Below are 25,353 nucleotides of genomic sequence, written 5' to 3'. Positions count from 1 at the left end.
AGCAAAATAGTTTGTTGCTAAATGCAAAATCCTGTGCTGGGCTTCTATTCTTCAGCAAGGAGCAGTTCTGATGGTGCCTGAGCCAAAGCTTGGACTTTGCTCTCATTTCCCAAGTCCTGCAGGTGGGAGCAATGCAGGGAGGCTGTTGCCTGCTGGAGTGAATGCAGAATTTGGAGGGGTGGCAGGACTCTGTCTACCAGCTGGCCTTTCCAGCTCCACCAACCCTGAAAGCATCTTAGCTGAAATTGTGATGCAGTTTCAGGTGCTTCCATCTGCCCAGTTCATGATGCTTCCTTCCTCATGCACAGAGCAGCTGTAGTCTTCCAGTGTGGTGGTGGAATTTCAGGCAGCCCAAGCAAATCCCAACGTCGATTTATTGTTAGCCCTATAACTCTTCCTCCAAGCAGCACAGAGTGACATTGTATTCTCACAAGCCTGTGAGCGAAGGTTCAATAGAAATCTAGTTTTTATGTTACTGCAGAGGAAACTTCAAGCATTCTGGCAGTGTGATTTCACATGACCACAGTAGTGAATGAAATCTTGGATTGCCCGGGGTTGCCTGTATTGCTTCTCCCACCAGTGTCTACAGGGGCCATTCTAGCATGGAAAAAACCAAAGTGATCACACCGGCTCTGTATAATGTGTACCACAGGAGCAGTTTTTCAGTGGCCACTGTGTTGCTGCAGTGACTGGGTGCATTTACCCAAGGCCACCCAATGAAATTCATATCCAAAACAATATATGGGATACTGAGATCTATATGCTTGACACCATAGTCAGCACACAGCATAGGCTCTTGTCTGCATCTGGTCTACAGATGGCCAGGATATCAGTGCAGGTGGAAGATCCCCAAGCATGTGGGCTGCGGGGTTGTGATCTGCTGAGTTAGCACATCTGAACTCAGAAAGAGCCATGCACAGATGCACTCCTGAAAGCATTGTGCACATTCTCAACAGCCATCTCGGTTTCTAATTTTCATCCTCAGTCTTGGCAACAAATGCCCTCCCTTCCATCATGATGGTGCATAATGATTTTTTCCCTTGTGCCCCATCAATTTTTCTTATTCATGAGTGTGCCACAATTGGGCTGACCTATAAGTTTTGATGTGTCAGAAATAAAATGAAGAATGATAGTTTAGTAGTGTTGTGTGAAAATTAAGAAAGCATCTCAGCAGGGTATTCAAATAGCAGTTGAACACTACTTGCCATCTGTAGTGTTTGCATTGTGCTTTCTGTCGTGGTTTGCTGGTGACGAGAATGGAGGATATGGAGTTGTGCAGCACACGGCCCTGATATTCAAGACAGAGCACAAAGTAAAAATGGCACTGAATCAAGAACTGTAGGCTAACTTCCAGTATATGATGTATTGTAATGCTCAAGACAGCTATCCGCTCATTAAAGTTGGCTGAATGTTATGAATTCTGTTTAATAGGTTGGCTGGGTTATAATAAACATAATACAAAACATTGGTCACTTTTTTGAGATGGAAATGGTGTGCTATAAAATTTAAAAATTTTAAACAAATAACTCCTCCCACCCATTTTCTCCATGGTAAGCATGGAGCATAAGAGCTTAAAAGCTACTGTGGTTTACTAGTCAGAATGATGGTTAGAACGATAAAATGGAACAATTTCCATTTTATCTCTATGCTGTAGAACAGTGTTTTCCAAACTTGGGTCTCCAGCTGTTTTCGGACTACAATTCCCATCATCTCTGGCCGCTGGCCTGGCTAGCTAGGGATGATGGGAGTTGTAGTCCAAAAACAGCTGGAGACCCAAGTTTGGGAAATGCTGCTTTAAATTGTAAACATTTTTCAAAAGGACAATAACTTCTTTAAAAATAATATCTCTGACATGATAGAGTGGTTCTAGGAAATCCAGGTTACCTACCTCATTTGGTTGGTTTGAGGGCAAAATGAATGGGTAGGCAGGGAACCTTGTAAGTTGCTTTGAGTTCCTTGAGGGGAAATGTGGCATGCCAATGCAAGTAGACAAATCTCTGGGTATACTCAATGCAGAACTGTTCTTGGTTTACCTCTGTTAAAGATTAAGATTTTGACAATGTTATAAACTTGTGTTGTTTCAGGACCTCAGGGCAGAAACCCCACTTGGTGAACTGTGGCATCATGACTTTTGGGGGAGCAAACTCAGTAGCAATACCAGCCATAAATCTTACCGACCGCTTACTGTATTAACTTTCAGGTGAGATGCTGTCAGGCTCCACTTAAGACATTTAAAGGGGGGTGGCATTAAAAGGAAGTAGAATTTACTGAGATGCTACCTTTAACATAGAGGAAAGTTTCATTTGTGCTCTTATGTGCTGCTACTCTACCCATGAAGCCAGCTTCCTGTAACCAAACTCTTATAACTATTTAGGATCACAGCATGCGTAGCAGTCCAAAATCTCTCGCAAAGAAAATATTCTGCCATGCTTTTTTTTCCTGGTAAGGACAGGAGGAGTATCACATAGACATCAAAGGTCACTTCTTGGTTACAGAGGACCATGGAGGTGCATAAAGCTAGTTCTTAACAACCAAACATCACACATCTCGACACACCCACACATCACCATGCATATTTTTTCCATATTTTTAATGAAGGAGATTTTTTAATTGACACAACTTTGTAGGTCCTCTGAAAACGTATAACCACTTAAGTGAAATGGGAAGTCGTATGATGAGAGTGGGGGATTGAGGAAAGGTACTTGCCATCACACGTAATATAATAAATGATACGTTGTGCTAAAGAAGCAAACTCAAGTGAGGGGTTTTCAGACACAACACCCTTACTGCTTTGGCACACGTTTCTACTTTTCTTTCCTTTGGCATATAACTTCTTTATGAACGAATGGCAGAATGCCCTGGAGGTGGGGAGAAAAAAAGCAGGGATCGTGGCCGGCAGAACTGCATACACTTTTTGCACAGGCCCATCTATTATCCCAGTCTCCTGTGTCAACAGATGGAAGGCCAGCACAGAACAACCCCAAAGCATGTGTCTCTGACAGGGAGCAGGTGTGTTGCAAAGGTGTATCCAATTCTCCTTCTCTTCCCCACCTCCAAAAAAAATAAAAAAGCATCATGCAGAAACCTTACTTTATCCCTCTCTGGCTCAATCTTGCATATGAAACACAGCACTGAGCATCTGGAGTTGCTGATGAGGAAGAGTGGAAAACTGGCTTTATAAATGTATTTTCTAAGGGGCACCTTAGCGAGGGAAATCTGTGTTCCATTGAGAGGAGAGTCCCTGTTTGCACTAGTGCATTCAATCTGTTCCTCCTCTCTCCCACAGTCTTTTTAAGAAGGAGTACTTAATTGCTGGGAACATTGAAAGCTGCCTTATAGCAAAGACATCTTCCTACTATTCACACATTGCTCTAGCACTGGAAGAAGTTCTGAAACTGCAGGTGGTATTCAACTAAGTTTTACTTGGGAGTAGACCTATTGAAATTAACATACCTAACTTGCTCCTTAATTTCAGTGGGTCTGCTCTGGAGTAAAACATAGTTGAATGCCACCCTGTGACCTTGAAAGCTCTGGCTCAAAACCAGCGCTCCTTTTGAGATATTGCAGAGAAGGGAAAAATGAGTGCATAAAAAAAAGGAGGAGTTGAGCAAGAGGGAAATAAAATGAACTGAAAAGGAATGACTGAATGGAGAAGAGCACATTTAGGAGGGGAAGGGAGTTGGCTTCCTATTCTCTTCAGCAACATGTCCTTGTTGTAAGGCCCAATGTTAAGGTGCCTACCTGTGTGTTCCCCTCTTCTAGAAGCAGAGCCAAATGATACCTTCCCAGCAGGTGCTCCACAGCTGCTTACTGGGAGAGGTGGACAAGGCAACAGGAAAGTCAGCAGAATGCAGGGGCACCAGCGGAACCAATCAAATGCTCTCACTGGTGTGCCGACTTTTGCCTTCTCTCCCCTCTCTCCCGGTAAGCAACGATGACTCCCTTCCCTTGTGGCTCCACCCCAACAGAGGAGCTGCTCCTGCTCTCTTCATAACTTGTTTCCACTGTGCATCGATAGTAAGTAGTTTGACACTGCCGTCTTGATGAATACATCCAGATTTATTCAGAATTTATTTTTAAAAAAATATTTGTGCATTTTTATCCATTTGTTTGTCGTAATTTCTAACATCGATGTTTTCCCCCCCTTGTGTAGGATTAATTACCTTTTAGCTGGAGGCTTCTACCCATTGGGCTTTCATGTCGTCAATATAATACTCCATTGTGCTATCTCTGTCTTAATTGTTGATGTCTTCTCAATATTATTGGGTGGGCTGCAGTACACCAGTAAAGGAAGAAGGCTGAACTTTGTCCCCAAATCATCCCTGCTCGCGGCTTTGCTGTTTGCTGTACATCCAGTGCACACTGAATGTGTAAGTACTTCACGATTTAAGTATTAAAAGCTCAAAAACCCAGAGTCCATTAACAATATTTAATCTTCCTTATCCTTTCAAATGAATGTATTATGCAATCCATAGGTGTGGGGTGGGTGTGAATGTATACACACACACACACACATTGTGTACATTTGCATGTGCTTTGTATTGGTGCAACCGTGCTTTTTTGTTCTTTTGGGGTTTGTTGCACATGACTAATCCTAACTTGTCCTAGGAGAAGCCAGTGCTAGGATTTCTGCTAGTGCAGTGGAACTCCCCACCCCCCAACTACATGGTCTTGTCCACCCTCCCTAGATCTGCTCCAGAGAGCTGGGAGGACCTTCATAACAGCACGTGGGGGGATGAGAGGGGAGATAGTTCAATCTGGCAACTCTCTTGTGGGTCTGGTTTTTTGTTTTGTTTTTTAGATTTATATTTATATATCTCCTGCTCTTACATGGAGTTTCCAATAGTCTCCCATCTCCCCCCATTTAAGCACCTGCTTAGTTTCAGAAAGGTTATAGCAAGGATTGCCAATGTGATGTCCTCCAGATTTTGCTGGACTACATCTCCCTACATCTATGACCATTGGTCATGTTGGCTGGAGTGAAAATGAATTGGAGTCCAGCAACGTCTCAATTGCATCACATTGACTCCCCCTGGATTTTCGAATCTGGTGCTCAGACTACTCACTGGATACCTGCTCTTTTAATAGTTAACTTTGCTGCTACTTCATAAGTTCATGCACCTCACTTTTCACATTGTAGGTCTTTGCTAAATGAAAGTGAATTTCTGTTGAGAATTCTTAATTTTGCAGAAGCTGATAGGTTGGGGTTTTTTTTAAACACCTGATGCATTTAATGGCAGGTATCGTGGTACAATAATATCAGAGTGTAAAAACATGCAAAATATGGAGATGATGAAAAGCCAGATGTTTTTGAAATAGCAACTGTATTGATTTTCCACATAAATGACATATTTTGACAAATTATTATTAGAATCTGTTTCCAGTGGAGTAGTCTAGTTTCTTTTGTGCTGGTGGATATAAATGGAAGGAATCTTAAGACTTTTCATATATAAAATGGTTGTAGAAACACTTGTTCTTCATAGGGTTTTCACTTCTCAGTGAGTCTTGGGTTTGGTTCAATAGGTAATATATTTGGCTTGGGCTAAGGAGATACCGCCCCAAAATACCCATTCACTAAGCAATGGGTTGAAGCTGTAGAAACTATTTTTGTGAGGTTTTATTTTTATTGCAAAAGCTGTTGCTTTGGAGAGCACAAAAAATTCCACAAGAACCCCTTCTTTCCAGTATTTTGCACATTCCCCTCCATCTTGTCTACAGCCATTGTTTCCTGCCCCGCCCCTCTTTGTCAAGCCTCTCTTTGTCCCTATGGTGAGTGTTGGGATATGGATCTTAGTGGTCCTCAAAGGTCACTTAGGAGAGAGGAGAAGGCTCAGGTGTCCAGTGGCAGTATAGAGAGGATTTGGGCTCAAAGAGGAAATGCCGTACAGTCCAAAGGAGAATCCACTTCTTCTTTGAGCCCCCTTCGTTCTACCTGCTCCCTGAAGATAAAAGGATGATAGCTATCCTTTTATCCGAAGGTGACTGTTGAAAGGAGAGTTTTGTAGACTCTTGTTTAGACTGAGCACAGCCAACCAGAACAGTTGACTTCTTGGTTCCACCAGCAGTATCTGCAGGGGCTAGCATGAAAACATTAGCCTTGAGAAGGGACCTGTGCCATTGATTGATGAAGCCGGTTTTGAACATATTTGAACAAGGATGAGGGGGATTGTTTTGACCTCCCTGGTATTTTCCTGCCAGAGTAGGGGGGGTTCCGTAAGTGCCGTCTCCTATCTTCCATACCCCCATTCAAACTCACATATCTAGAAATTGCGTAGTGTATAAACGTATTATCCAAGGGCTCTTTATACGTGCAGGAACTCTCTATTTTGACTTCCAGCATGGGAAAGGGCTACCACTTAATGAGAATGGGTTCAACCCAGCTAAAGTTAACTGCTCTTAAAGGCTCATTGATTCCAACAAGAGCTGATGAAGCCTTTGGTTAATTCTCTCATATTGAGATCAAGGGGACTTCAGCATGCTTCACTTGGGCTGCATTGTGGCCACTGTTCACAAATCCCTGGTGGCGCTGATGCAACGGTTTTTTAAAAAGCAATTAGCCTTCCACACTACTTCACTTGAGGGGAAACTTCTATTTTGGTAATTAAATCCCTTTTCTTTTCTTTCTCAAGATCGCTGGGATTGTTGGCAGAGCAGACCTGCTGTGCGCCCTGTTCTTTTTATTGTCTTTCCTAGGCTACTGCAAGGCGTTTAGAGAAAGTAAGTACTTGAACACACACCATTGGTTTCTGAGCAGACCAGTCTGTTAGAGCACCACCAAAATGATGAAAATTAGAACCTAATTAATATATGGTGCTGAGAGATCAAAGTGTTCCCAGTTTGTGTCACCAATCCCCCATCTCTCTAACGTTGCGTGTAGGAAGTAGTGTATGAATTAAGTGCTTGCACGTATATCTGCCCATGACCTTTTCTGTAACTGGAAGAATCATTGGAATTGGAGAGGGAAAGGGTATAGTGCACATATATGTGAAATTTATGGACTATACACATGGCATTTTATTGCCAGCCTCTTTAGGGACCTCGGTGTGGGTTGAAACGTAGGACAGAATTTTAATGAATATTTTTGATGGCCTAAGTGCATGATGACCAGCATCCTAAAAAGAGCCCTGCTAGATGAGATCAAAGACTCATCTAGTCCAGCAGACTCTTTCCTACAGGGATGAACCAGATGCCTCAGGGGAAGCCTCCTAGCAGGATATTTTTGTTTTCCAACAGCTGATAATCAGAGTCATGTTGCTGCTGATGCTAGAGGAAGTGTGCACCCATAATGATTAATGGTCAGTGTTACCCTTATACTTCATGAATTGGTCAGCTTATAAGTAAGTCCTTACTTCACATAAAATACTTCTACATATATAAAGCAGGCCTAAAAGAGATGCTTTTGGTTAGAAGAATTATGAATGAGAAGAAACCTTTCCAGGTGATACACAGTTGACTGAAAAACCACATGGAGGTTAGTAATTCATAGACTGGTACCAGGATGGAAAGAGGATTGTGTCAGGATTATGGTCCGTGCTTTTTCTCTGGGGGCACTCAAGGGTACGCAGTACTGGCACCCCCTCCCCAAAATGTTAAAAGTGTGGCACTTAATGTAACTTAATTGTGAGTACCAGCACCCTTTTTCTTAGAAAAAAGCATTGATTGTGTTCCAGGCATCGTGCCTAAAGCCAAAATCATATATAGTCAAAACAAAGTCATTTTTTGTCAGGATCCCATCCTGCCCCCTTTCCAGCCTATTTTTATTTTTTGCCATTCGTGTAAGGCTGAATGTGCGCAAGTTAAATGCACATTAAGTTGCAGGCTTACTGTGTCTCCTTTGTTACCTCTGTTTCACTCACTTCTTCAGATGCACTGTTCAAACAAAATGTTTCAGACCCAGGTACCCCACCACCATATTGAAGCGCAGCCCCATGGCTATAAAATCTTCCTCAGTTTCCTTGCAGAACCTTCTTTGTGCTTATTTCATGCTTTTTCCATCTTAATATTTGTGCCATTAATAAAAGATTTATTATGACTTTGCCAATTTACTCATCAATATTATTATTCTTTTGCTTCATTATACAGTTACATTGTTTTTAAATATTAACTCACTTGGGCTAGCTTCTGCTTTTTAAGGGAAACCTCCTTAATTCTTTAAATATTTATATGCCATCATTTGGATTTGTCTTTGCGCTTGTCTGATCTGTGGTATATATTTTATGTATACCTCTGCTATGCTGTATTTTAATGACCTCTACTCTTCTCAACAATACTTAAGCTCCATGTAGGGTTTTCTGGTTGTGTGAGTTTTTACAGTTAGTGGCAGAGAGATAAGAAAATGCTAACACATCTCATTGTCTGGAGAGAGAAAACTTCTGGATTCACATTGAATTCCAAAGACAGGACCTCCCACCATTGCTTCTCCCTGTTTTGAAAGAAGGGGGGTGTATGCTGCTGACAAATCATAGCTCCCCTAAAATCATGGAGGCGGGGGAAACAGTCTAAGGGAGCCAGAAATAGGGTAGACTGTAGGCCCCCTATAGATAAAATTAGCTCCCTCAGCATTACAGATACCTTAGAACACTTTGTGTATGTGTGGATCTTGGGGTGGGGAGCAGAAAGAGGTGGATCGGAGCGTGCAACATTTGAGGGTGGTATTACCTGGCATAGCAGGGGATGTGGGTAGCGCTGTGGTCTAAACCACTGGGCCTCTTGGGCTTGCTGATCAGAAGGTCAGTGGTTCGAGTCCGTGCAACGGGGTGAGCTCCCATTGCTCTGTCCTAGCTTCTGCCAACCTAGCAATTCGAAAACATACCAGTGCAAGTAGTTAAATAGGAACCGCTATGGCGGAAAGGTAAATGGCGTTTCCGTGCACTCTGGCTTCCATCACAGTGTTCCATTGTGCCAGAAGCAGTTTAGTCATGACCCAGAAAGCTGTCTGGACAAACGCCAGTTCCCTCAGCCTGAAGCAAGATGAGCACCGCACCCCATAGTCGCCTTTGACTGGACCTAACCGTCCAGGGGTCATTTACATTTTCCTTTTTTTTTTAACCTTACCCACTTTTTACGTAGCCCCACTGCTTACTGCCGTCTTCAGCAACATGGGACCTGAAAACACCCTGAGGGGGCTCATTTCAATCTATGAATTTAGACGGTGGTTGAGAGGATTTGAGATGTGGACTGTTAGGGTGGGGCTTGAGAAGAGAAAAAGAAAAATGGAGGTCAGGGGGCGAGAGGACCCTGGCTTGCTCAGGCTCCAAACAGCTTATTGGAAAGGTTTAAAAATAATTCTCCCTGTGCTATGTGGGGATGTTTAATAAGGAGGGGGGAAAGGAAAAACCTGCTCTGTAAAATTTCCTGGTTGAAGACTAGGAGACAGTCTCAAACCTGAGCTCTCTAACACCATGCAGCCCCATAAGGAAAGGCCTTTTCCTTTCTGCCTGCTTCTCCTCAGTGAATACTTGTGAGGTGAGGAGAATCTCAGGCCTGTGGACCTCTCCCCAGGCCAAACCTCTCTCCAGCCCTGCCCCAGGCAACTCCCCTGTGTGCTTTAGCCTGCCTGGAATGTGTCATTGAACTGTGATAATGCCTCTTGCCCGAATAAAGGATGGAGATATTTGTGTGGTGTATATCTAGAATCCTCTTAACTTTTGTATCGCTGGAATGTAACCTACTGTAACAAAGTCCATTGCTTTGCCTTCTTTCTCCTGTGGTTCGCAACTACCACTGGCATGTGGCCCCCCCAGATGTTTTCCTATAAGGCAATGTGGTCCTCAGTTTCCCCTCCCAGGGATACACTGCAACATTTTATGTCAAGTCCCATTTTTGTTTATGTATGGTCACTGCTTCATCAATTCATATGATTTGTGTCAGATACTGGGTAGTGCTGTGGTACAAATCAAGAGCCGTCTCTGCTCTTACACATTAACCTTTGGAATCAAAGCTGCCTATTAATTGCTAGAGGGAGAACCCAGGCTTTAGATGTAAATGTTCAGCCAAGCCTTCGACCCAAATAGACCTCAGTCCCACAATGACTTCATTGGAGCATAAAATGAATGTACAAGTTGCATGGCCTCGCAGTATGAATTTAATCTATTTCTGTAAACTAGATTCTCTTATATAAAATGACAGAAACACTTGTGGGCATTTAGCTTTCTGGAACAGGAATCAAATGCTTTCCGCAAATCTTTGGCACGGATTACACTTGTGGCCATCTGGTGAGGGTGGCAGAGTGCCTTCTCACAATATGGTGCACCAGTTTAAACTCGGTTCAGGTGCCAACCAGGAATGAGTTCCATTCTCTGAAAGGAGATCGTGGTGGGAGAAAGCAGCATTGTTGTAGGGAGTGTGCTTCGTTAAGCTGATTAGCACACTTGGCATGTGTGCGACCAGAGTAATAGCTGGCACTTGTTCATTGCTTTACATTTTCGGTGCTATTGATTGAGAATCAAAAGTTAAATTGACTATTTGGATCTGTTGGACTTTATATTCAGGGTTTTTTTTTTTATAAGGTTTTTTTTATAAGTTCCTATGATACCCATTTTAGGGATGAGAATGAAGAATGTGCATGCAAAAATGTGTGTGTGTGTGTGTGTGTGTGTGCGCGCACACACACACACACACATGTATATACAAATATATAGAATTTTCAAACCTTGAACATCAGTGTGCTTTTTTAGCATAGATCCGTACCCCCATTCAGAGCAAAGATTGATGCTGGCCCAAGAATCTTAGAAATGAAACGCATTTACTTTTTGCACATCACTTTCTAAAGGTGCTCCTGTTTAGGATGAGTTGAAAAGATTCCCATAATGAACTGGTCTAGATGTTGCTTTTGCCATATGTAGTATAGGGATAGTAGTAGTATTTGGTATAGTCTGACTAAACTGCGGGAGGCAGTGGAAGACAGGAGTGCCTGGTGTGCTCTAGTCCATGGGGTCACGAAGAGTCGGACACGACTAAACGACTAAACAACAACAAGTATAGGGATCCGCATGCATTTATTATTATTCATTTTATGATTACATTTCTATCTCACTTTTCCTCTGAGAAGGTCAACGTGGCACACACATAGCTACCCCCTTCCCCATCTTATCCTCACAACATCCCTGTGAAGTAGCTTAGGCTGGGACAGCGTGATCATCATCGCTGAATGGGGATTGGAACTTGAGTTGTCCTAGTCCAGTACTTTGACTCTCGCACATATATTGAGCCTTACCACAAATCTTGTTTGGGAGCATAATGTAAGCACTATTTTCCTTATTCAGGGAAACATACAGGTACACAAACATACAGGTAAACGGGACAGCTAGCAGATTGTGGGGAGCATGTGTTCAGACCAAGTGAATGGTGCAGGGAGAAGGTTTAAATCGCATCATCCAATGCAGTGATCCTCATCCCGTTCAGAACTCCAAGACTGCTTTGAAAATAAATGAAAAAAGAAAGGAGGCCCTCTCATTGATCTCCATTATTTTGTCTAGTTTGACCCTGACTATTGAATTATAAGTAACGTTAATTATTTAATTATTAATGTTCCTTTCCGACGTAACAAGAGACATTTATTTTGCACTTTAGGTGGGTATCCATATTGGAGCACAGAATGCGAAGTGAGAACAGGTCCTCTGTTTGTGACTTTGAAATCAGTAGCATTATGGAGTTGGCAAATGGAAGGGTTTTCTGAAGTCACTGTTGTGGGGGGAAGGGTGTGCGAAATAACATTTTGTGGAAAGGCTTCAGAAAATTCCCATTTGGTATTGGGAAAGCAGCCAATTTTAATCACAGTATTTTTGTTCAGAGGGATATTTTTGACTTGCTTGGTAGATCTGTGTGCAAATTATTGCTTTTGAAAAAGCTTGCGCTGTACTCTTAATCTGTAGCAGAAGCCTAAAATTTGCTAACAGAATTTATTGCATATTAATGTCAGGCAGTAACTTGCTAATGGAATGAACGTGTAAGTCTACAATCTATCTTACTGAAAATTTCAACCATGAAAAGCAGACCACATTTTCTCTTATCTTAAACATTTTGAAAGTAATTGACAAAGAGCATATCCTTGAATGACAGAACTTATTCCAAAACAACTTTCCACCTAGGGCCAATGTCAATGCTTCTATATGTTGTCAGTTTCTTTTCTTTATGCCCTGTTTTTAAACTGATAGGTAAAGAAGGAGCCCAATTTTCTACTGCCTGGGTCTTACTGAGCGTCCTCCTAGGAGCTCTAGCCATGCTGTGTAAAGAACAAGGAATCACAATACTGGTAAGTCTTCTCTTAACAGTTAAACATTGACGTTTCTTATCAGCCAAAAGCAGCTCACTGTTAAATAAACTCTCTTCATATGGCAAAATATGTGTCCCTTATGGTTTGTGCATCGCTTAGGCTTTCTTACAGAAAATATGTGGTAAATTCAGCAACGACAATACTAACAATCTTTCCTCTTTTCCTGTTTTTGTTTTGTGATTTCTATTGCAAATGCTTTCAGATTTGGTGTTCGCCAAGTCTGAAGGTGTGCTGAGTGCTGATTTCACTACATGAGTTATTGTTGGTGTTACTGAAGAATATACACCAATGGTTCCATGAATAATCTCCCAAGTCTGTCTGCATTATACTTGGTTAAGACTTGCAAGAGCGTCTTATTGCCTCGTTGCTCCCATTTCTCTCTATGAGATTGATAAATATATATAATTTATGACTCTTGGTGTGAGACCCAACTCTTCACCACATGCAAGGAAGGCATGGTGTGGAAGACTTTTCATAGCAATGCTACACAACCATTCCCGTAATGACAGTAGGAAGTTATTGGTTAGATGGAAGTCACTCAAGCTTTAGTCCAGCTCCATCAACTCCTAAAGAATGGTGTGGATGAACATATAATAATAATAATTTATTATTTATACCTCGCCCATCTGGCTGGGTTTCCCCAGCCACTCTGGGCGGCTCCCAACAGAATATTAAAAACACAATGAAACATCAAACAGTAAAAACTTCCTTAAACAGGGCTACCTTCAGATGTCTTCTAAAAGTCAGATAGTTGCTTATTTCCTTGACATCTGATGGGAGGGCGTTCTACAGGGCGGGCGCCACTACCGAGAAGGCCCTCATGAATGAGTTGCAGTGAACTGTAGGCTGAGGCACTGCTCCCTCCTCCTTTTCAGACAAAATAAGGAGAGATAAATCTTCCCCTTTCATTGTAGAATAAACCACAGTTTCACTTGGGGCCACATTAAAAACTTGGGGACACTGGCTTATTTTAACCAAAGTTAGTTTAAACAAACTGAGATGTCAAAACTCTGGATTAACTTCCTGGTTTGTTTCTCAGGTGCTTTTGTATATTAACATTGATCTGAGCTTTGTTCCAAAGTGTTTTCCCTGCTTCTCTTGCACATGGAGGAGAAGCGCACAGGGCTTGTCACAGTTCATTCAGGACGACCTACAGTACTGTTATGTAAACCACTTAGAGGTTTTCAGAAATTAGGCAGCTGTTTTTATTTATTTCATAAAATGTATATACTGATTTTTAAAACAAAAAACCTTTCATGTCAGTTATAGAAATTCTGTTTAAACAAATAAATAGTTACCGTATTTTTCGCTCTATAAGACGCACCAGACCACAAGACACCTAGTTTTTGGAGGAGGAAAACAAGAAAAAATATATTCTGAATCTCAGAAGTCAGAACAGCAAGAGGGATCGCTGTGCAGTGAAAGCAGCAATCCCTCTTGCTGTTCTGGCTTCTGGGATAGCTGCGCAGCCTGCATTCGCTCCATAAGACGCACACAACATTTCCCCTTACTTTTTGGGAGGGGAAAAAGTGAGTCTTGTAGAGCAAAAAATACGGTAGATGAAGTGGTTTAGGCCAGCCTTCTCCAATCTGGTGCTCTCCACACATTTTGGACTACAACTTCCGTCAACCCCAGCCAGCATGGCTGCTGCTGGGTTGTAGTCCAAAACAGGCTGGGAAAGGCTTGTTTTAAGTGATTGAACTGAGGCTTAAGAGACCTACACAGATCCAGAGTAATTATTGAACTGCATGGTGTAACTCTTGTTGGTATCCATCTGTCTCAAGAGACAGTGGATTGTGCCTCGGGGGGTGAAGTGAAACTGCTGCATTAGGAAGTGACCTTCACAGGGCACAATCCTGGGCAGTATGTATGGAGGTCCTGGGCTGCCCAGACGACAAGTCCCTCCTTTCAAGCTCACTGATATGGCCCAAAGGAAAGCAGAGGAATACATTTGGCATCAGTTTGGCTGCAGGAGTTGCTGGAAGGAGGTGTACAAGGCGCCACCCCACCGTCTTAGGGACTCCACTCTGGATATGTATAGTGTTTAATCCTTAGCTTTTCCCTTCTTGACGATATCCCACAAGGCAGTGGAGATAGTGTAAATACATACCAAAATTTAAACGAGACAAATCTCTCCTTTCTCTTTCTTAACCTTCTTTCACCTTCTCCCTGTTTTGTTTTCATCCCTGTCTTCTTAGGGTTTGAACGCTCTTTTTGATGCTGTGATGATTAACAAGCTCAATATTTTGGAAGTTCTTTTGAAGATACTGCGCAAGGACAAGTCGCTGGAGGTGATTCCATTTATATATTTAAAAGAGCTGCCGCTTTAACTTCATACAGTTAGCATTTAAGTGTTAGCGTCAATACATCTACAGCAGCATGAAAGATCAAGCTGTTCTTTGATCTAGTAAGTGAGATTATTTGGAGGTCAAACACTATGACAGAACATTGCCTTCAAAATGTGAGTGTTCATGATTTCAGCCTCAATATTGCAGATCCTTTAACGTGACTTACTGCAATTGTTCTGTGGAGCGCTGCTCTGAATATCGGAGGGAATGCTACTAAAACTAGTTAATCATGTGAATCAGATGACCTCTTCTTAGAATAACAAAATTACATCCTTTAAAATTTCATTTTCCAATAGGGCAGACATAGCAACTCTTGTCTTCCAATCACAATTCTGTTTTTTGTTTTGGATTTTTTTTTTAACAATGAATATACATTGTGCTTTTGCCACCTTAAGATGAGTAGGTGGAGGAGGTGATTTGTAGATTTGCGTCCCTGTTTTGTGTGTAGGTTTTTAAAAAAAATATAATTCAAATATATATTTTTTAAAAATCGCCTTTCTGAACTTTTAAAGTCCCCTGGCTTGCTCACTTCCTTTCTGCAGCAGTAGCGTACAGAATTTCCCCAGTCCTCACCCTATGTAGTTCAGGCCTTATGGCAGGCATAGGCAGACTCGACCCTCCAGATGTTTTGGGACTACAACTCCCATCATCCCTAGCTAACAGGACCAGTGGTCAGGGGTGATGGGAGTTGTAGTCCCAAAACATCTGGAGGGCCGAGTTTGCCTATGCCTGCCTTATGGGAACCTTTGTTCCAGGCTTACTTTCAGGGGTCCAAACTTGAATAAAATATTGGCCGGGGGGGGGGTTAAGCTTACCTTAACCCCACCCCCGCATAAGAAACAGTGCATTCACATCATTTGAATGGCAATGCCCATCAATTTTGGGGCCCCCAGTCCCCTCAAATACTTTATTGGGGAAGCTGAGTTGGCTCCTATGGTCTCCTTTGTTTAGCTTCATATCTTTACTGTCTTCTGTTCTTGTAAGTCCATACTTTTCATTCCATTTTATCCTGCTTTTGACTGGCCACAAGTTGACAGACCAACACTTGCTTCTCTCTTCCTAAACCTCTTCCAGGCTACAACACGCATCTCTTTAAGCCGCTTAGATTTTTCTTCCTGGTGCCCATTCTCATTAGCATCATTCCTGTCTTCTCTCCTTTTTTCTTCCCTCCCTCCTTTTTTGGGGGTGGGGGTGGGGCTTAGACTTTTGGCCAAGTGACTATTCAGATTTCTAGACCTCAGCCTCCTAATGTAGCTCTTTCTCTCTAATGGCTTCTGTGAGAGCTTTCCCCAGCAAAAGTGACCTCTTATTTCCCTCAGAGAAGCTAGAATCTGTTGTTGAGAGCTTTCTTCTTCCTTACATGGTGAGCCTAGAAACCTGAGAGCTTTAAGGACATAGTCTACAGCTTAATATTGTCTACAGTGACTGCCAGTGGCTCTTCAGGATTTCATACAATCATAGACTCATAGAATCGTAGAGTTGGAAGCGACCCCAAGGGTCATCTAGTCTAACCCCCTGCAATGTAGCCCATTAAGCTAAATGGTTTTTTTTATATAAAAAAAAACTTCGCTGAAAATTAAAGCGTTCATTTGACATTTTACCGCAGAATTTGAAACTCTAGTGTTAGCAGTCTCCTTTGATTGTTTTTGGTGTTTAGCAATTGTCAACTGCTGTGAGCTGCTGCCAAATCTCATATTACATTGCGTATCCACTGTACAAAATAAAACAGGGTGTCGGTTATTTATTTGTTAGTCGAATGCTTTAAAGTGTTGCATGTCATCTGTCAAATACAGTGAAATGCTAAATACAGTTACATGTGGTTGTTGAGTAAGAAATGCTATGTCATGGTGGCTGTTCCATACTTTAAATAACTATTGCCACCATGATAAATTCTAAATTTTATAAATTCAGGGTGGTTAAAGCGGTGAGAGTACTCTTGTGCCTGATGTAACAAATAAAATATATACAGATTCTTTTTAGAAACTTGCTGTTTCGAATGCCTGATCAAAAGCTTTGATAATACTATGCATCTTCTTTCCCAATGCAACAAACTCCAAACGTGCCTACTTGGAAGCAAACCCCATTGTTTTCAGTGGGGCATATTTCCAAGTCAGTATGCTGAAGATTGGAGCCTATGTTTTATTGTAAATCTTTATGGTGTAGATGAACCAGAGCAAACAGCAAGTTTATTTATTAGACTTTCATGTTCTTGCAGTTCCCTGTTGTGTCTGTAATACTGCAAGGTAGGATACTAATAATATGAGGATATGCTGAAGAATTTCATATCTGTACCCTATACTAGTAACTGGCAGTGTTGCTATAACGACAGTTGCCTCACAAACTTTTATGTCGCTATCATGTGGCTCACAGTTGTTGAACTTAATTTGGGCCAGGATTCAAATGGGACCACCATTGATTCTCATATGCAGGCTTCTTCCTGCAGTTTTCCAAACATGAAAAAAATAAATATGAAGCTGAGGAGAGGCTTTGAGACCTATCTATTTTCTTCAGAAATCCTGGATTACTTGGGCACAGAATGTTGTTTTTCTTCTTGGTGCATCTATTTCCACTGCTTCCATAAACTGTCTGTCTTCTCACGATCCTGGATAGGCGCATCAAAGTCTTACATCTTAGTCCACTGGGTAAGGGCGGCAGAATGGCAACAGGGGAAAGCTGGCTTCTGAGATTGCCCACATTGGTTTTACCCTTCTTTCGCAGCAAGTGGGACTTAAGATTTACTTTATCTTTAAAAACCAGGATACTTACTAAAACCCTTTGAACCAGATGGGATGGGGTCGTGGATTGGATGGAGGTACCTCTCCACCCAGCCCTCTAGCCTCTGCATGCCAAGTGACACCAGTGTCTTTTCTGGTGGCACAAAAGTTCCCATGTTCTACTCACTGAATGTGCCAGTAGGCAGAAATGTAACTGGTGGGATCCCCATTAACAGCAGCCTCATAAAAGAGAATAGAGGGGCGGTGGCGGAATTGGGCTTGATTATTACACCAGCTCCAGGCTACTGCATCAATTTGTCTCCTCCTGCTTCTACCCCATTAAGCGCCACCAGGCAGCACCTAAGTCCATGTACTGTATATCCCACCTTTCTTGCAAGGAGCTGCATGTGGTTTTCTCCACACACCCCAAAACCACTTTGTGAGGTAAGTTAGACTAAGAGACTGGCCTGAGGTGGTGACCCAGTGAGCTTCAGGGCAGCATAGGTCTTTGAACTTGCGTCCAACACTCTTAACCACTACACCACACTGACTGCTGTGACTTTTCTGCACTTCTGTGGAAAATGGAATATAAATGCAGCGCAGGGCTGCTTGTACAATTCGCTCCATGCTTGGCAGAGTCTTCGTTGGCAGCGTTGTATTGTCTGTACTCTGCCTCGCCTGTATGGGGATCTGATGTCTTTAATGATGATGGCTTTGCTCACCATTAAATCACCGTAGTACAATACAGCAACCAAACTTTTTTCTACCATGTGTGTGTTACAAGCGCAGGAGCCCTTATTATTACTATCATCATTATCATTAATTGGGTCAGTAGATGGCAAAGTTAGAGAAGCATTAGTACTACCTCCCCTCTCCCCCACTACACATTTTCTGTTACACCCATCTGTCTGAATTTGCAGTTTTTAAAAGGAAAAAGTTGTGATGACCTGAGCTTTTCCTTTTCTTCTGCTCTCTTCCTCTCTAGAGTCTAGTGGTGTTTAGAAAAGGACTTCTGTTCAGGATGACTCTTCTGTTATCTGGAGGAGCCACCATGCTGTATGTGCGCTGGCGGATTATGGGCACAGGACCACCAGCGTTTACTGAAGTGGATAACCCAGCTTCATTCGCAGACAGTATATTTGTGAGGGTAAGTGGCAGAGGCATTGCTTTTCAGTGAGCTAACAAATTAAGAACTATAAAAAAAAAGCGGAGGGGCCATGTGTCATTTCCAGAACAACTGCTTTGTACGTAGCAAGTTCTCCCATTCAGTTTCTGGCAACTCCCAAGGGTAGGCTTGCAAAAAGGCTTTTGTGGACTGCTGCCAGTCAGAGTAGACAGTACTGGACTAGATGAACCAGCAGTCTGATTGGGCATCAGGCAGCTTGGTGTGTTCATACATAGCTTACAAGATTTGAACCATCAAAGTGGTAAAAGCATCATTCCTTGAGGGTGCTGAATGAATGATGCTTTTAGAATGTGAATGTTTTAAATCGGGTGTGGAACCTTATTCAGTCCAATGTCCACAGTTCTTATGGGCAACTTCTGACAGCTACACACCAGTTGTGGACAGAGCCGGGGGCAGAAAGGGGTGGAGGAACAAACTTGACTCTTGACCTTTGTACAGTGGGTTACATTCCAGCCATGCAAAAGGTAGAGGTTTACACACACACACACACGTCCATCATCATCATCATAATAATTTATTATTTATACCCCGCCCATCTGGCTGAGTTTCCCCAGGCGAGGAGGGCACCTTCTCAAAACCCAGTGAGTGCTAACCTGGCTTTGGGAAGGAGGTGTGACAGGGTCCTAGATAGTGACGTGTGGTGAAATTTTTCATAGGGGAAAAGTTAGGACCAGCTTGTGAAGGTGATTGTGTGTGGCATGTCGCAACGTCGTGCGTGTGAGCATTGTTCCTCCCTGCCTAAGCCAGGCAGAAGCTTCCTGGGGCTAGAGGTGCCAGGGGAACATTTAAGGGACTAGCCTAGTCCCCTGAGGCCACTGGCTGCACGCCACTGGTCCTAGAGTCCTCCAGCCTCCTTCCCAAGCCAGACAAATATTTACTGGGCTTCGGGAAGGAGGTAGGAGGGCTGTGGGACCCTGTCAGAGCCTTGTGCCTTGTGCCTCTTGCCTAAAGCCCAGCTTAAGCCGGCACCACAAGGGGGGCATATTACCAAGGTCTCCCCATTCCTTTTTTTAAAAAAAATTAATGCTCACCTATGGATCAGGATTTTTTTTGTTTTGGAAATGTCTACTTCAAAGTGAATGGCTCTGCTGGATCTACCACAGTCTGGTTAGATTAATGATACAGAACTGTCTTGATCTGAGTAGCCGTAGTTTTTCCGTCACATATATTCTCTATGCTTTGACCTCTGGAGCTGCATAAGGCAGAGCCCACTGTTAGGTGCAGAAGCCAAAGAACTTTGAGCAAAAACCAGAAGTGGGATATTGCCAGTGGCACCCACTGGATTGTAACCATATAAGCCTTCCTAGAAAGGAATATTCTTTTGGGCAGCCAAATTTGTATGGTGGGGAGCAGGGGACAGCAGAACATGCAATTACACTGAGATAACCTTAATTAACTTACATTTGATTAGGCTAGAGTCTTGGAGCCAATAAGTGTTTTATCTGATAAACAGTTTTGTTGAAGAGGAGGCTTAAATAAAAACTAGGCGATCTGAAAAAGTAGTAGTGATTTTACCCCCTTCCCCCCTTCCTAACAGCCTCTTAAAGTTCAGTATGAAGTAAATGTTTGTTTTTCCTTTGACTGACAGGCTATAAACTATAATTACTACTATTCGTTGAATGCATGGTTGCTGCTGTGTCCCTGGTGGCTGTGTTTTGATTGGTCAATGGGCTGCGTGCCCCTTATTAAATCAGTCAGTGACTGGAGAATAATTGCACTAGCAGTTCTTTGGTTCTGCCTAATTGCTCTGATGTGCCAAGCCTTGTGCTCTGAAGACAGCCAGAAGAGAAGGTAAACGACATTATTGAATTTTAAATTTCTAATTGGGTTTTCTTATTTCCAGCACTCTTCATCTTCCTCCTCTTCCTTTTTTTAAAAAAACAACAACAAATCAGTGGAATCAATATACCTTGGCAAACCCCGCTCAAATAAATATTTATAGCTCCAACTTGCATTCTCTTCCCAATTTGGCTCCATCATTTTTTTACACTGACTATGGGGAGGCAAACTTGTAAAAGGGAGGTACGGATGGCTGCTTTATGTTCTTTCTGAAATGGCATTTTCAGATCCTTAACTCTGTAGGGGGTAAAAAGTAATTTGTGGTCAGAATAAAGTGTAATTGAAGTATGTTGTTTTCCTTCGCCTCTTTCCACAATGTTTCTTTTGTTAATAATAATAATAATAAAAACCCTTAAGAAAAAAACTTTTAGAAAAAAATGGTTCTGGCTGTTGATTAAAAAAATAAAATGCTGTCCCAGAGTGATTACTCTTCATCAGTAAACAGAGAGAAAATAATATGGGGTGGGCTAGGGGAACCCCTGTCGTTTTACAGAAATGAAAGTTGCTTTAAGAGGATGAAACAATATTTTTTGAGAAGATATTACAGGTGTTGGTCTGGTGTTCTTGAACCAAACATTTAATCCTTTTAATTGGCAAAACTGCACCTTGTTCAAATTGGCCTTTTATTCCTCCACAAGGATGCTTGCTAATCTTGATCCAGCTTTTCCCTTTAAAAATAAATAAAAACAAATGACCTAATAGTGCTTTTGAGTCTTAATAGCAGTTCATGTGCATTATTTCCATACTTTTACAACAGTCCTGCAAGGTAGTATTCATTCCTGCGAAATAGTGGCTTGCCTAAGGTATGAGCTTTGAACCAGCAATGTCACAGCTTGCACTCTTAACCCCTGTGCTGGTTGCCATCTTTTTGGTTTGCGTACAACACATAGATGCGATTACATTTTGCCTTTTTGCTTCAGGAATTTTTCACTTAAGATACCTTGGATCCCCTGCCCCCTCATTTTCCTTGGCAGATCCTTAAAAGTTTCTTTTTGTTTGTATGCTAATATTTGGATGATAAGCTATCAAAATATTTTCTTCCATACATGTGTTCCTGGATGATATCCAGAACGCACAAACACAACCGTATCCTGGAATCACAGAAAGGAGACCTGACATAAACATGGATTTTTGCAGTTAATCATTTGTGCTTGTGTATTGTGGGGGGAAAGCAAAGCAGATACACATGATCTGTGGTAAACCATAAAGTAGGAAGAATTCTTGTGCCCCAGTGATACCAGTGGTAAAACAGTAATTATACTTTAGAGACATTTTGCTATAAACTAGACCCTGATGCCACAAGGAAATACTTCGTGTCTGTTAGTGTTTCTCATTATACATACTAAATATCAGGAGAATCTACAAAAACAGCTGTAACTTGTTGCCCTTATGACAGAAGTGGGGATTAAATCTACAGGCATGGGGGCTTCTCTAGAGTGCATTAAACCTACCAAATCGCAGGCGGGTAGTTCCAGGGGGTCTTGTGCAAGAAAACTTTTTAAAATGTGACATTTTAAACAAAGAAAAGGTCAATAACACTTTCATTTTTCCCCCAGAAATGGACTGAAACCAGCACATCCATATTAGCTTCATAATTTTGAGGAGGGAGTGGGGGTTGCCTCTCTTGATTACCTTAAAATAACTTTTATTAGCAGCTTCATAGCGGTTGGCTTAACGTTCTTGTGCTTGTGTCCTCCTATAGATAGACATTACAAGGCGCAAGTGTTCAGAATAGTGCCTGTGGAGTGCTGAAGCACTCGAGAGGATTCCCACCCCCACCCAAGCAACACAGTGGTCTTTTGTAAAAAAAAAAAAAAAAGATAAATGAAGCATCTTACTTAAAAAAAAATAAAATCTTCAGCTGCTCTGCCTCCAACAACAACAAAATCACCCAGAGCACTTTAGTGCTTCACAGATAGCATTCTGAACAGTCTTGCTTTTTGCAAAGCCCATGGACCAAGGGAAACATATAGGCATGGGGGGAAATATAGAAATATAGTTTACACAAAGTAGAGTACAAAAACTATAGAGCAGCAGAGCAACATGAGGTCTTGTGGGGGGAGTGACTGCATGCTTTGGTGACCCTGCGGTCCAGCTCAGGGAGTGGTGAAATCACCTCAGTTCACCTCATTATTGAGCCCCAGCAAAGAGCTGCTATACACCCCTACTAAATACTCCCCTTCCCACTTAGGTAAATGCTTCAAAACCAGGGCTTCCCATGCATATTTAGAATGTCTAGATTGAGTACATTATGTTAAACTTTGGATCACCAAACTATTACATGGCAAGCACACGGACATCATTAACACAACTGATTGCTTGGAGTCTTTTCCAACATGACCTTCAGTGATACAAGATCTTCCACTGAGTAGTTCCTTCCCACCCTGCTTAGTAACATCAGAAATCTCCAGGTTTCCCCACAGAGGAGCCCATGCAGCAGTTCCTTCATGCAACAGCATTACCATTCCTGGGAAGATATTGGTATAGAAAAGAGCCATGGCATGAATTTTTCTCACATGATACCGTATTTCTGATGTCTCTGAATGGAATTCAGCATGGATTCTAAAGATTCCATGCTGAAAAGACAGAATTCAATTAGATTCTTTGAAACCCCAGCTTTTTACATGCAGCTACTAAGTTGTAGCATAAAAATATCATAAGAAGTCATGATTGCGTTGTTCATCCTGTAACTTACTTTCTGCCTTCCAGAATCCTGACATTGGGTTTGGGATTTCTCATCATCCCTTTCCTCCCTGCAAGTAATCTGTTCTTTCGAGTTGGATTTGTTGTTGCAGAAAGAGTAACCTACCTCCCAAGTATTGGCTATTGCATGCTGATTACATACGGATTCAGTCTATTGAGCAGACAAGCTAAAAAAAAGGTACTAACAAAAGGATCCATATAACTGACAACAGGTATACATACATACACACACACAAAAAAAGCTTTAAACTGTGGTTCCTAACATGTGTTTCTTCTCTCCAAGAAATTTCTTGTTGCTGCTCTGCTGGGCCTCTTGTTGGTAAATGTGTGGCGTTGTGTTATCCGCAGTAACCAGTGGAGATCTGAAGAACAACTTTTTAGGAGTGCTTTGTCTGTGTGTCCACTGAATGCAAAAGTAAGTTTTGGAGTAATATGCATTGGCCATATGCATTGCACTCTGTAAAGGGAAATCCCTATTTTGAAGTAAAAATTTGAACAAATGTAAAGGAAATTAAAAATCTGAAAGTATTTTCTTTTAAGTCATTCCCCACATCACCAAGTACGTTCAAAAACTATTTTTTATTCCTCCATCATTTGGATCTAAAATGCAGCTACATCCTTGTGGTACATTCCTGTGTGCCTTTCCCATCATTTAGAGCATTGGTCTTTAACTGGTGTGTCGGGAGCTACTACCAGGTTGCAGCCTGATGCAATGTAGGTTGCATCTGCAGCACTACCACCATACAAACATAAGAAAGAGGTCCCCAAACAATCTTTAGTTAAAGGCTGGTAAATACTAATTCAGATCAGGGGCGGAGGAAGGGGGTGCGGTTGGTGTGGACTGTCTCGGGTGTCACCACTGAGGGAGGTGACAAAATGCCAGACGGAACTCACCGCGGGGCCTGCAGTACGTCTGAGCCACACAGGCAGGCTGCCTCCCCCCCCCCAGCTGTAGGGTAGCTGAGTGGGAGGAGGCAAGCAGACTCCGGAGCCCCGTGGGCCCCTGGTGCCTGAGCGACTTCCTCCACTGCTGATTCAGATCCCTGATTCAGTGTTGAGTGCCTGGTCTCAATTTAAGTGATGATATACTGGTTTGCAGCCCAGGTTTCCAAGCTGGGCTTATAGGAATGGCAATTGAAGAAATCACTGCTTTGCTTAACTCCCAAGCAAAACTATCAGTCCCAGTAAAGATGCAAACTTAAAAGTTATCCCGCGCAAAGGATTTCTTTTACTGTGGCGTTTAATGGCGGGAATAAGAGGATCACAGACAATTCAAGATCTGTATTGTTCTTTGCATGCATAATGCTGCTCTGGAAATCAGGTCAATCCCTGCTTTTATGCATTATTAAAAGCAGTTGTGGGATATAAAATAGTAAGCAACAGTGTATCACATCTGCCTAGCATCAAAGTTGAATTGGTTCATGAATGAGCTTGGCAATCCATATCCTTTTCTCAGTCTGTATCTGTTTCTCAGGGCTTAGCTTATGCAGAAAAGTTAAAACACCTGAACTAGCCTATGCTTTATTCTAAAAGGTGGTGGCGATGATTCATTGAATTTATGTCCCACATTTCCTACTGAAAGATAGCAAAAGGCAGTTTACTGTGTTTGGTAAGCCAAAAAAAGTACACAAAATCTGAAGTTTAAGACCCAATGCGAACAAAATGTTCAGTATCGCCAGTATTTGCAGCCAATTTTGAAAAACCTGTAGGGCACTTACAGAGAATTGGGATTGCATGCTACAGATTTCCATCTCTCTTATAAACTGATTTCCCTAGGGTTCCTTAGGGAGACGGAACGGAGGAACTATAATAGTTCAATATATGGCTGTTGTGTATAGCATTTGTTTTTCAGGAACGGTAATCTTTGTGGATCTAGGGAACACATTGTCCCTGATTGGTTTGGGAGTGGGCAGGAGCTGTTTAGCCCACTTATTCAGGAGGAATAAGGGCATGCAGACAGGAGCGCTGTATTGGCTCTGTCACTGCCCATGCAGACAGAACAGCACTGCTGCAGCTCCACCCCATGGTTGAACCGTTCCTTTTTTGTCACACAACAAAATGCAGCTATACCTCTTCCACACTCTGTGGGACGCAGTGTTTCACACTTCCTTATTGTAGAATGCTTGTAAAAGATGTAGCTAGACCTCTGGTTTCTGTTTCCTCAATTGTGAATATGGCAGCTTCCTTTTTGTTTTAATTCTGAAAACATAGTGTCAGGGAAGAGTTAGAAGTTTTCAGTTTATCAGAGGGAGAAAGCATTCCCCAAGGGGGGAAGGAGAGCAGTGACTC

General features: G+C 42.2%; 1 protein-coding gene across 8 annotated transcripts in view; it reads left to right on the top strand.

Annotated features, from left to right (window-relative positions):
• TMTC4 (transmembrane O-mannosyltransferase targeting cadherins 4) overlaps positions 1 to 25,353 on the top strand; it is a 67,734-nt gene that overhangs the window by 31,686 nt on the left and 10,695 nt on the right. For 6 of the 8 annotated variants that reach the window (XM_083610642.1, XM_083610640.1, XM_083610641.1 and 3 more), the window contains 9 exons: positions 2,085 to 2,200; positions 4,154 to 4,370; positions 6,630 to 6,717; positions 12,156 to 12,253; positions 14,473 to 14,565; positions 18,322 to 18,483; positions 20,111 to 20,313; positions 23,071 to 23,242; positions 23,348 to 23,479. In XM_083610642.1, the coding sequence (XP_083466768.1) occupies positions 2,085 to 2,200; positions 4,154 to 4,370; positions 6,630 to 6,717; positions 12,156 to 12,253; positions 14,473 to 14,565; positions 18,322 to 18,483; positions 20,111 to 20,313; positions 23,071 to 23,242; positions 23,348 to 23,479 (1,281 nt within the window). Of the gene's footprint in view, positions 1 to 2,084; positions 2,201 to 2,829; positions 3,010 to 4,153; positions 4,371 to 6,629; positions 6,718 to 12,155; positions 12,254 to 14,472; positions 14,566 to 18,321; positions 18,484 to 20,110; positions 20,314 to 23,070; positions 23,243 to 23,347; positions 23,480 to 25,353 lie in introns of those variants that run through there. The other 2 variants (XM_083610646.1, XM_083610647.1) reach the window with 2 other exon arrangements.

Source organism: Podarcis filfolensis (assembly GCF_964270895.1).
Source record: "Podarcis filfolensis genome assembly, chromosome: 4".
Classification (NCBI taxonomy): Eukaryota; Metazoa; Chordata; class Lepidosauria; order Squamata; family Lacertidae; genus Podarcis; species Podarcis filfolensis.
This window is presented reverse-complemented; position numbering and strand designations above follow the sequence as displayed.